Below are 11,696 nucleotides of genomic sequence, written 5' to 3'. Positions count from 1 at the left end.
AAAATCGTTATTTAAAAGCATAAGCCATAGCCAGTCAGCAATTGCTGGCTTGATAAGCCTCGCAAAATAGAGTGTGAACTTATCCTTTTGTTCTTGGTCAGTAATAGAAGCAAGGACCATGGATATTTCCTCCATTTAAATACTTAACTTTAGAATTCCATGCCCGAAACGTAGTCATCCACTCGTCAATAATTCAAACCGGATTCACAGTGGGAATTGCGTCTGAATTCAAACCCAGAAAGTTTGTTCATGATTTCATTTTCGAAACAGTTGACATTATATCATTCCTTGGCAGACAAGTTTATTTGTTTCAAAATCCGACGTGTAAAACGATGTGTTGCAAGTCTTGTGCACTTAGATATAATAAATTGATATGCGTTAGTTTTTGTAATATTTAATAAATATTTTATTTGAATTACAAGTTACAGGATTGTGAACTGTGTTTTTAAGTGGCGCAAGTTAAATGGTGTGTATATGATAGAGTTGCATGTATCGCTAAGGTGGCTTCTCCACCGAAGACATTTAGTCTTTTGATACCTTTTCCTTGACAATTTCCACACGATTCATAACATTTTCTATAGCATTTTTAATACATTCTAGAAAAACCTTGACATATTCCTCATGATTTATGATTGGATATCGCGGAAAAAGGACTGAATATTGCACATCTGCATGACTGCCTGTTTGAGCAGGATGACAGAATTTCAGCCATCCCTGTCGTGATACCTTCAATTTCGTTTTCAGTCAGAGGCATTGAAAAACTCCCACATCAGTAATGAAGAAACAATCCAAAAGCTCCATGATCCTTTGATTCCCAGATTCTTATGTGTGTCCAGCAGCTTACGTTATTCTGTTTGTTAAGAACCAAATACAAGATGCTCATTACATTTCGATTAATAAGTTGACTCCAGGACGGCAGGACTCAATATGTTGTTTGGTGTAATCAACCATATTGACTCAAGATACAGCCTGTTGGATCACAACATGCCAGATGCAATTGCACTCAACATCTCAGTGTGCAAGATACAGGCTATCGTATCTAGTAATCATATTTCCACAGACCATTAAATATTACATTTTATGATCAAATTCGTGAACCTTCCTCAAGCATGATTATCCATTTATTGCCTTTTGTAATTACCTCTTCCTTTTCATTTACTTCAAGGACATGTATATCAAAATCTATGAATAACGTAACAAAATATGTGAAACATTCCCACTTAAATTGATTCAAAACTTACTTCCTCGTGGTAAGCCATCTCATGTGCTCATCACTCAGCATCACCAACCTGCTTCTTTCTACGTACTCCTGTTCAAGCAAATGAAAAAATAGTAAACAAAGGGGGGAAGACATGAATCAGAATACAGGAATGCACCAGCTCCTACCCAATAAGAACATATGCAACAGTTACTGACACCTGAGAAACACAAAGCAACTGATGTAGAAGGAAGTTCCATAACTGGTGAAAAGGTGCCTCACTTTGGTAAGAAAGGAGATAGACTGGGGGAAACCTTGTTACAGGGATATACCTTTTCATAATCAAGTGAAAGGCCAAAAAGACAATGAAGCATGGTTTTTTTTCTTTTTGCAACATAAAGCAAAAGTGAACAACCTAGCACCACAGGCATTGCTAATGTCTTGTCTACTTTATTGCTAAACTACGAAACATCTGAAACAAAAGAAACAATTGTACGATTCATCGCAGGAAATGGATTAGGTAATGTAGACAGGTAATTGCAGCCTGAACTTTCAATGGGCGTCATTATATCTTTTCTTATGAAAGATTTTATATTGATGAGAATGTAGATCATGGTCATATCTAACTATGCTAAATTTTCTGTATTGATGAGCATGTAAATCATGGTAGTGACGATTAACTGCACAGTGCAATATGACAATTCAAGGATAGGAAGATGAAACTAATTAATATCAATTGAAAACTGGCAAGTGAATGAAGAACTTTTCAATAAAAAGATGAACACAAATTAGTATCGGCCAGCAGTACAAGTCATTGATCTTTAAGTAAATAAACTGGTTAATATTATTTGCCAGAACACAAGCAAGAAAGCACAAGGCACCAATATGCCAATATGCCAACATACAAAGACAAAACTTGCAATTTCTGTTTCCAGTATATTGCATTTCCTAATAGTTATTAGTCACATGCTCCACAACGATGCCCTTGAGAGACACTATCCGTTTGTCTGTCTTGTACAGTTTCAACATGTGCAAATGATTAATTAAGGGTTGTTAAGTAAGAACTTACCTGCACGACTCTTGCTCCAAAGGACCTGACCATCTATAGCAGTAAGGTGTTCATCATCAAGGCGCTTCCATGTTTTGATAGACTTGACAGCTCCCCAACCTCCTTTCTCTGTCTTTTCCAAGGATGCTACCACCACCCTTGCCCTCCTTGACCACCCCGCCTTCCCGTAGGCATGGTATCCAAAACCCCCAGCATAACAAAGTTGTATACCAGTAAGCTCACCACAGAAGTCATTGAGATGATCATGTCCTGTGAAAACAGCTTTCACGTCCCCAGCTTCTACCATGGTTGTGAAGAAACCCGAGTTCACAGAAGCAGAGCTGATGCCTTCTTGTCTCACCCCTGTGACGTTTGATGAATCAAAACTTGCAAATTCAGGCAATGGGATGTGAAAGTACACCAGCCCAGGTGCAGGTCCTTTTTGAGCCTCTGGCTGTCTCATGTAGGCTCTCTGAAGAGAAAAGGGAAAAATGGCTATTCAACAGATCACAATTAAGCTATTGCACTCATTTCAAGTTGAAACTATCTGCGTAATGTCTATTCTATTTGTGTGTAGACAAAGTAGTGGTCCTTTTTACTAATAAATGATAAAAGTAGCTCATAGAATGACCTACTGATTACTTCGACTGTAAAAAATAGTGGTAATTATTACCCGAAGCTTTGCAGAAGTGCGTTGGAACCAAAGCTGCTGAGAGGGCTTGATCCAACCATAGCCAGGGATTGCCGGAACGGTGGAATAGTCTCCGCTATCAAGGAAATAAAGATTAAGAGCTGATTTGTTTTCAAAACATGAATCTTTAACCCCGCCAATCTCCAGGTTATAGTTCCCAAAACCATCAATGATGTGAGCCCCAGCAGGGTTGACTTGAGAGAGAGTATTCTTAAGGCCAACAACATGTTTCATGACTCCTTCCCTTGACAAAGTAGAATCTTGATCATGGTTCCCCAAAACAGCAGCCCATGGGATGTTCGATTCAATTGCTGGCCAAAAGGCAGCATTCAGTGATTTTGCAGCATCGGTGGCATCAAAGCCAAAGATGTTATCCCCTATTGGCCACAGTGCAAATAATACTTCCATTAGCTTAGATTGTGAAAGGAACATACTTGTTAAAGCTTAGCCACTAAATGCCATATACTGTTAGCAAATTAGGAAACTTGCTGATGTAAACAAATTAACAACCGGGTTTTCTCCAAATTTCAAAATGAAATCATACATAGACAAAAAGAATCAGAACCAATAATATAAATTTGGAATCAGAAATAAAAAAAGTTACAGAGTGCAGATGGAAGTGTACCAGTGAAAACAATAAAATCGGGTTTCTCAGCTTGAATCATGCGCTCAACGAAGGCAGTAGTGTTGAGGTCGGAGCAAGAAGGCATTTGATTTGGGAACACGTCAAGGCAAGGCGTGGTCTTGCCATCTGCAAAGTGCATATCTGCCACTTGCAGTATTTTGAACTCACCATTTTTTCCAAAACGTAGCTCATGTTTCACACCCAAAACGGATTTTGGAACGAAGAAGAGAGAAAAAACCACTACCCCAACAAAGTGAGAAAGCGAAAGACTTGGTTTGTTCTTCTTCGCCATTGTTGTTCTCTACTCAGTCTGGTTTGCAAACCCCGATGCCCTTTTGCAGTTGCTTGCTGCTAGATACAGAGCGTGAGCCTAGCTTGGCTTATAGCCTAGAGCTGAGCTGATGTGCGCAAGTCAGAATCGCAATCAAGACAAACAAAGCTGAATTCGGATACTCATCACATGTCACAGGATGAATAAACAGAGATACAGAAAAGGTAGAAATTTATTTGATCATCAAAGATAATTTTTCTTTTTTTAATTCTTTTTATTTATAATGTTAACATATTAAGAATTTCTTAGAAATATCATTAAAATCATTAAGAAAATATTAATTTAATATTTCTTAAAATAATTATAATTTGAAAACGAATATAAAAATAAAAGAATCTATTCGCCATGTATCTCTCTCAAGGCACTTTTTGTCACGGTTTCTCATTGATTGCTGAAAGCAGTGCGACAGACAATCTTGGAATACATTATTTACATAAGAATATATATGCCCTCTGCGCCCCATCTCTATAACATAAGGTTTCATTTTCGTTTCCTTTGTCCCGATTTTAACAGCATCATCATCATTCATCATCCTTCAACAATCAACGTGATGCCCTTTTTCTTTTCTTTTTTTTTTAAACTCTAAGCCCTCTCTAAAAACAACAGATTGCTTCAACATCTAATGATTTTTTTAGCATTAATTACGATTTCAAATATAAATTCATTTCTTAATTGACATTTCCGAAATGGATTTTTAGTAATCACCTAGTACATCTAAAAAAAAGTTCGGAGTCAACTCATCTCTTTTATTATTGTTATTATTATTATTATTATTAACAGTGAAGGATGTCAGCTAGCTTCTTGTTTTCTTTTTCTTTTTTTTTTGTCATTTTCACTTTTTTTTTCTTTCATCTCTATCATTGTTTTTAAATTTTTTATTATTATAGTCTCAAATAAATACTCTAACATTTGATTTATACTCAATTTTAAAAGTGTTTATTTTATTACTGTGGAGTTCATTACTCAAATCATGAATTTAACAGTTAGGTCATTAAATAAAGATTTATCCAATATGTAATGTCTTAATATTAAAAAAAATTATCTTGAGTTATTTTTTTTAAATTCATACTATGATTTTTACTGGTTGTTCATATTACTTCTAGACTTATCAAGTCGACTGAGTCATGTTATGAAAACTTTTTTATAATTTAATTTTAAATCTAAATTAAGTAATGAGTTATATCATAAGATTTTAATATTGATTCATTTGATCAAGTTTAATAATAATATCAAATAATTTCTTATAATATGAATATTTTTTTATATTTAATTTTTTTTTATTTAAGTCACAAAATAACAGAATCTCGTAAATAAACTATCGACATACAATGTGATTTTAGTTGCATTTAGGGGACAAATGCCAAATACATTAAAAAAATAAGAGGCATTATTCATTTATTATGGCATGAGAGCTTTCACTATGGATTATGGATTCACACAGTGAAAGCTTTTTTTGTTTTTTTTTTGTCCCATGATTTTGCTTCTTTAATGTTGCTTTGATCTTAAATTGATTTTTATGATTTATTTTTATGATTTTGTTTAAGAAACTCTCGGTGTTGAGGAATGTTTATTATTTGATTGATGCTTAGTTTGACCAAATCAAATTCAATCTATTGATTTTAAAGATTTAGAGATTAAGGAACCGAAATTGAAGATAAAACAGATGTTTAGTCTCTTTTATTTGTTACTCAAACTTTTTTATTTAAGTCCTTTCAATACTTTAGGTGCTGAATTACGGATCCACTTCAATTTTCCAAGTACAAAACACAGGAAAGAGAAGACAAACATGAAGTTGGTGGTTCAGCTCTGAGGGGCAAAATCCGTTGCACTGACAATATCACATGAACTTGAAGGCTCTATCTCTTCACTCTTGATTTTCGTGCTGGAAATATTTACTTTTCGAATCAGATTTAAAACAGACCATTTATCCCTGAACTAGTATACCCACAGGAAACCGCGTGATATCCTTTAGAATTCAAAAACTGGATGATGATACGAGGGAGGAGACCGTTTACCGGCAGGATAAGCCTCCAAGGGTCTTTAAGGTTATACCAACAACAACACTATAGGACTCATAGCATTGGTGTGCCTTCGAGTAACACGACCAGACCTATCCAAATAGTTTCGGAACTAGAATGCTTCACAGAGATGACAATTGATAGACAGAACTAAAGAAAAGAGGAAAGACAGCTAAGTAATGTTTGTTATCTTCCTTGATAAAATCAAGTGTCTGCAATGCACAATTGAATGTCGTGCTCAAGAACATTTAAAAGGAAGGAGATAGCTGGTTGGCTTGGGCTGGAGGCTGGAGGTCGAATGTCTTATGGTTTGGTATGATTTAGCTCCGAAGTTTCATGGGCGGATAATAGCATGAGGATTTCTACCCCAAGACATCGTATAGCATTCCTTTGCTCCTGCGGCAATACTTTTTTATGCCATAAAATGTAGAAGGATACGATATCTCATTGGAAGGATGACCGCCATTTCTATTGAAGAAACACAATCCTGTCAGTTTCGATATAGAAATCTAATCTTTAAAGGGACTCAGCATACCGTGAAGCAATACCCAGGTTCAAAATTGTGCTAGTTGCCCATCACCCATCCTCGCGTTACAGCATTATAGAGATTCATCCATCAGGACCATCGCCATCCAAACCTCTGTCCTGTTGTGTTCCGATGCTGCATATTAGTTTCATTAATGAGGTACATGATAGGTTCACTGGCTCAAAATGTACATGGTAGGTTCACGGGTTTTAATTGAGTGGACCACAATTTTTGCAGGGTTTGACACGGCTCAAGCTCTTCATCATCTTCTCACAAAGCATTCAAACTCAGGCCACACCTAGTACCAGGCTATGTTGCCATAATAATGCGAGTCTCACACAGTACAGAACAGACTACACTTAGAGCAACAGCACCTTGTTTAAGAAGTCGGAAAGCTACTCTCCACAGTAATGGCATGTTAGAATAAAACAGCAAAAGAAATCATGAAAGCTCTAGAAGTAAAAGACAATATTTCAACATGTAATCCTTAAAAAAACAGAATATATAGGCCAAGAGCATTAACCTCTTCATAAATGACAATACCTGATCCATACCTTCATTCTAATGGATCCAAAACTCGTTATATCTCAACTTGAAGCCATCTACTTCTGTTCAGCCATTCTTCCATCAAATTGTCGGAACCGACAGTGATGAGCTCACAATTGATAAGGATAAGCACCAGCAAGCTTTCTGAATCATCTAACCCCTAAGGGTTCCAATATAACACAATTCTAGTCCATTGAAACAAATTCATGAGTTGATCTATAAAACATTCCCTTTTACATACGATGTGATCTGTTCATTGTCATATTTTCAAAATTTATCTGGCCTTCAATTCTATATCATAATTTATTTGGAAACCCTTAATTTAATGTTTGCTGAGTGAGACATCCACTCCTCTTGTTGACAGGTTCATGGAATAAAGCTTTTTATCCTATCAAACTAAAATGGTATCCAATACTCACGTTTCTGTTAATCCTATACGAAGTTCATTGTAGCAGCATCCCTACGTCCCAGGATTCAAAGGTTAAACCATCTCATGCTGTAGAATCAGGATCTCTTCTAATGTTTAATACATGACCTGCAAAACCACATCCACAGAAATCATCCAGAAACTTTGCTGGTTCCTAACATATGATCTTGAAGGATAGCCCCCCAAGCTAGAAGCAGAAAGATTTTTATGGAATGCTAATGAAAGAGCTGCTTGGTATTTCTGGTTGCAGGAATAGAGCTAGTGGCTTCATTGGGGTATGTTGAGGAGCAAGCAGCTCTTCTGACCGGGCTAAAGACGAGTAAACTTATTTGCACAGGGAGCTAACAATATAACATTCATGTTAGCTCTAGTTTCTTCTTCTTCCCTCTCATGAGGAATGCTTGTGCATACTGGCAAGCAATGGCATTCTCCTTAACGGCTCTATAGAGAGTATCTGCTTACTCTTATTATTTTGATACAACGTGTTTCATGACTTTACGGAAGAACCCAAAACACCTAATGGCCAAGGTTCACAATGACGCTAGAAGAACATCCAACATAAGTTAAGACAGTAGACACTTGAGACATTGTTAACAAACTTCAACAGCTCAGATGTGACAGTGACATAGGTGATCTGCACCAGCACAGCCCTTAGGAGGAAAAAAATTCTGAGCAGGCCAGTATTCATTTTCAGTTGAGACACCACTATAATAAAGCTAGATTTCTGCCCAATACATTTAAGAGCTACAATGGCATTGCAGCCAAATTTTGCTTCACCATTCACGTCATACAACAAACTACTGTGTTCAATTTTTTGCGAGAAGGAACCTGATGACAAAACGGGTAGCATGGGAAATCCAGAACTCAACATTCAGCATATGCTCAAAATTTCAGATGACATGGCAAACTTCAAAGAAAATGCAACGATAATTTATACATTTCCATACAGTGATCTATTAGCTACACAGACAATTTGAAATCAACAACAGAGAACATGAACAATTGCTGAAGAACAACAGATTATAAAGAACTACAGAAGCTGGGTACTGGGACCTGTATCAGTTCAAGTGTCCTTATCTTTTCTAGCAAAAGCAGATGACCTGAACCAAGGGATCCACACTGAAGTTGTCTTCTGATAAAGCCTGTATGCTTCAGCTCTGTACTCCTGTTTCAGCATCCGCTGTTCTACAAGCACGGTAACATATGCCAAGCACATACTATTAACAAAGGCCCCAACGAAAGCCCATCCATGTCCCAGGTTCCATGCAAATATCACCAGTCCCCACCACCACAGCTGCTCCCCAAAATAATTTGGATGCCGTGAGTAACCCCACAAGCCCCTATCAAGATTTGGCACCGTTGGTTTTCCAAGCTCTTTTAATTTGTCGTTTCTTGTCACAAATTCATGAAGTTGCGTATCAGCAAAGTATGCAATCACAATTCCACACAAGCATACAGCGACAGCAACAAAATCCCAGACATTCAATGGCTTATCAACTGAGTGAACAATATAGAATGGGAGACATATACCAACCAGAAACATCTGCAATATTAGAGATCACCAAATAAGAAAAGAATCTCCATTAAAGAGCTTGTGGCTGAGAAATTTCAACTTTCTGCAACAATTCATGGCAGACTAAACACACAAGACATCAACATAACAAGTAAAGCCAAAATACTTTGAAAAGCTTCCAGCTAGTGAAATCTCATTGTGGCAATTCGTCAAGCAGTTTTAACCAAATTTAGATCAGTCAATTATCCTCAATTAAGAACCAAATTATCAATAGAAATAAGCAAAGATACAATCATACATTACCTGCTGAGAGGCATAGACAGAAAAGAAGGAAATCCACCACCAATGCTTGCCATACTGGCCACGCATATCAGTGAACCTCCAATCCTCTCTGACACCCCATTGCCACTTTTCCCGCCTAAAGTAGTTGTGGGTAAGTCTCAAACTCCAAATCCATGTCAATGCTATCACAATTCTCGACCTCCACAAGTTATATTGGGCCAAAGGGTATGTTGCATAGTAATAAACGAGCAACATTGGTATCACAGTCCAATACAAATCTATCATCTGCAGCACCCACAAAACAAAATTCAATAAACGAATCCAAGAAAACGAAAGGAAACAAAACTTGATTGGAAAATGTAAAACTAATAATACGGTAACATACCCAGTGGCTCTTTTGGATTTGACTGATGATCCAGAAGAGAACATTGACATTGAAGAAAAAGAGGGCGTTGACCAATAGAAGAGGGTGGTCGACGCACCATGACCAGAAAGGAGAGAGTGTAGTGCCATCTACGGTGCTTGTTTTGTAATGGTTAATGAAGTAGAGATAGAAGAGAATTGAAGGAAGTGGAACCAAGAAAGAAACAGCTGCGTGCTTCAAATTACTAGCAGTGCCCATGATGTGTTTTATGCTCTGCTCTGGATACCTACCTATGTTAACACAGGAGGCCTAAATTTATAGCTATTTGTTCCGAAAGGTTCCAAGAGGAAAAGTGCTAGCTAGCTAGCATGGCATGGTGTTTTTTAGATTACTATTTCTATTTAAGATACCAGATTTGATTCTCTTTTATGCATGGTGGTGGCTGTGGTTTCCCACACTCAATCAAGCACTGGTGGCTGTTAATCATGATTATGCCCTACCTTCTGTTAAATGCCTGTTGCCAATTTGATGCATATTACGATGAGAATTTAATTATATCGTGTTTAAGATAGTTATATAAATGCTTTTTTAAATATTGTTTATTTAAAAATATATTCAAATAATTATATATATATATTTGTTATTAACACATCAAAATAGTAATAATAATGATGATAATAAAAAAAAACATTAATTTGAATTCTTTTTTAAAAAATTAAAAATTTTAAAAAATACAATCCACTCCCAAATAATATTTTAGTCATTAGTTAAAAAATTTCAGTACTAATGACATTTTCATCATAATTTCATCTATATCTATTCAAATTAAGAGTGGATGTTTTTATATATATAATTATTTTATTTGATAATTTATGAATATAGTATCAATATTAAATCCGATTCAAAATTAATCTGATATATATATACTCTCACACACACAGTTCAAGTATGTAAATTATTATTTTATTTTAAAATAAGTAACAAGTAATATCTAGATGACAAATACACATGCATATCCAAAACCCGATAACCTAAATGAAATATGCAAAGGATATAATAGAAACTCAGTACGTGGATACTCCATTACCATTCCTATTTGGGATCCGACTTTGGCCTAATTTTTCAGCATAAAAGTGATGCAAGTTTTTAATGATAGACTTAAACCACTAATTTGTCATGAGGGGTAAGAAAAAGGTAGTTCCACGTTATAAAATTGGCTGGCCATCTCCGATGAAGGACCTAGTGGGAGCGCCTTTCAATATTTTATCCGCGAATTGGGAGCCTTGGAGGTTGGAATGGACCTGATGGAAAGGATTGTGTAATTCTACAGCCATTTTGGATAAAAAGAGAAGGAGAAAAAAAAAAGATTGCCACTTGTTGTTTACTATTAAAATTGCCCGTTTATCCTTCGAACTAACCACTTCAGTATGAGGTTAGGACAGTAGACATTTTGGACTTGTCCCCATGTCAAACACAGGGCAAGTGTTGCTCATCTTTTTAGGAGAAGATCTGATTGTTTGTATGGATCATGTAATGGTGCAGACCGTCGATTGCATGCCTGGCATTACCCATGAACCGTAACATGATAAAAGTCCCAGCTAATCCAACCACAAGACAACTGCGCCTGTCGCCCTTCCAGCACGCTTGACACCAAATCACCGATTGCCAAGGGGCATCAGGCACACCGAAAAACTGCAACATAATCAGACCTCCAGCAATGGTGAGAATCCAAAAAGGTGACCGGGAGTATATATTTTGACTAGTTTTTGGCCGATTAAGAAGCCAGCAATGATTGTGAGGCGTGCAATGCAAATTCATGTGACACATAATATATATAATTATGAGATTTTTACTATGATTGTGGTGTCTTTAATGATGTTTACAGGCTATGGTGGTATGCTTTAATGATGGCATCCATTTTATAAAAACCTTCCCTGCTCTGGTCCCCCACTTCCGATCCTTTGGTTCCGCCTCCATCCATGAGTTCTTGCAAATACCCGCAATCTCCGCAGAAAGATGGCAAACAGCTTTAACTGTTGGCTGACACGCCGGGAGTGAAATAAACATAATCACAAGGTCGCGCCCAGTAGAAATTGCTCAAAACACTTTAATAGAACTTAAAGCAAA

General features: G+C 36.6%; 2 protein-coding genes across 3 annotated transcripts; both read right to left on the bottom strand.

Annotated features, from left to right (window-relative positions):
* Positions 1–442: 442 nt before the first annotated feature.
* On the bottom strand, positions 443–4,105 carry LOC133682019 (probable inactive purple acid phosphatase 29). Of its 2 annotated transcripts, XM_062105254.1 has the most exons (5): positions 3,563–4,105; positions 2,920–3,314; positions 2,268–2,718; positions 1,242–1,309; positions 443–850 (listed from the first exon to the last, which is right to left on the bottom strand). In XM_062105254.1, the coding sequence occupies exons 1-4, from the start codon at positions 3,852–3,854 to the stop codon at positions 1,272–1,274; spliced, it is 1,176 nt and encodes a 391-aa protein (XP_061961238.1). In that variant the 5' UTR covers positions 3,855–4,105; the 3' UTR covers positions 443–850; positions 1,242–1,271. The 2 variants fall into 2 exon arrangements, with proteins under 2 accessions (XP_061961238.1, XP_061961237.1); XM_062105253.1 differs by lacking the exon at positions 443–850 and having other exon boundaries at positions 921–1,309.
* A 4,213-nt stretch (positions 4,106–8,318) lies between these two features.
* LOC133681510 (uncharacterized protein C594.04c) lies at positions 8,319–9,966 on the bottom strand. Its single transcript, XM_062104561.1, has 3 exons — positions 9,591–9,966; positions 9,227–9,490; positions 8,319–8,953 (listed from the first exon to the last, which is right to left on the bottom strand). The coding sequence occupies exons 1-3, from the start codon at positions 9,825–9,827 to the stop codon at positions 8,474–8,476; spliced, it is 981 nt and encodes a 326-aa protein (XP_061960545.1). The 5' UTR covers positions 9,828–9,966; the 3' UTR covers positions 8,319–8,473.
* Positions 9,967–11,696: the final 1,730 nt, after the last annotated feature.

This window comes from Populus nigra, chromosome 2 (assembly GCF_951802175.1).
Source record: "Populus nigra chromosome 2, ddPopNigr1.1, whole genome shotgun sequence".
Taxonomy (NCBI): domain Eukaryota; kingdom Viridiplantae; phylum Streptophyta; class Magnoliopsida; order Malpighiales; family Salicaceae; genus Populus; species Populus nigra.
This window is presented reverse-complemented; position numbering and strand designations above follow the sequence as displayed.

Coding starts and splice junctions, on each gene's coding strand:
- LOC133682019 (XM_062105254.1), bottom strand. CDS start 3,854: ATGGCGAAGAAGAACAAACCAAGTCTTTCGCTTTCTCACTTTGTTGGG. Junction 3,315..3,562: donor CGATTTTATTGTTTTCACTG/GTACACTTCCAT, acceptor TGTGGCCAATAG/GGGATAACATCTTTGGCTTT. Junction 2,719..2,919: donor GCACTTCTGCAAAGCTTCGG/GTAATAATTACC, acceptor TTTTCTCTTCAG/AGAGCCTACATGAGACAGCC.
- LOC133681510 (XM_062104561.1), bottom strand. CDS start 9,827: ATGGGCACTGCTAGTAATTTGAAGCACGCAGCTGTTTCTTTCTTGGTT. Junction 9,491..9,590: donor AAATCCAAAAGAGCCACTGG/GTATGTTACCGT, acceptor TGGGTGCTGCAG/ATGATAGATTTGTATTGGAC. Junction 8,954..9,226: donor CTGTCTATGCCTCTCAGCAG/GTAATGTATGAT, acceptor CTAATATTGCAG/ATGTTTCTGGTTGGTATATG.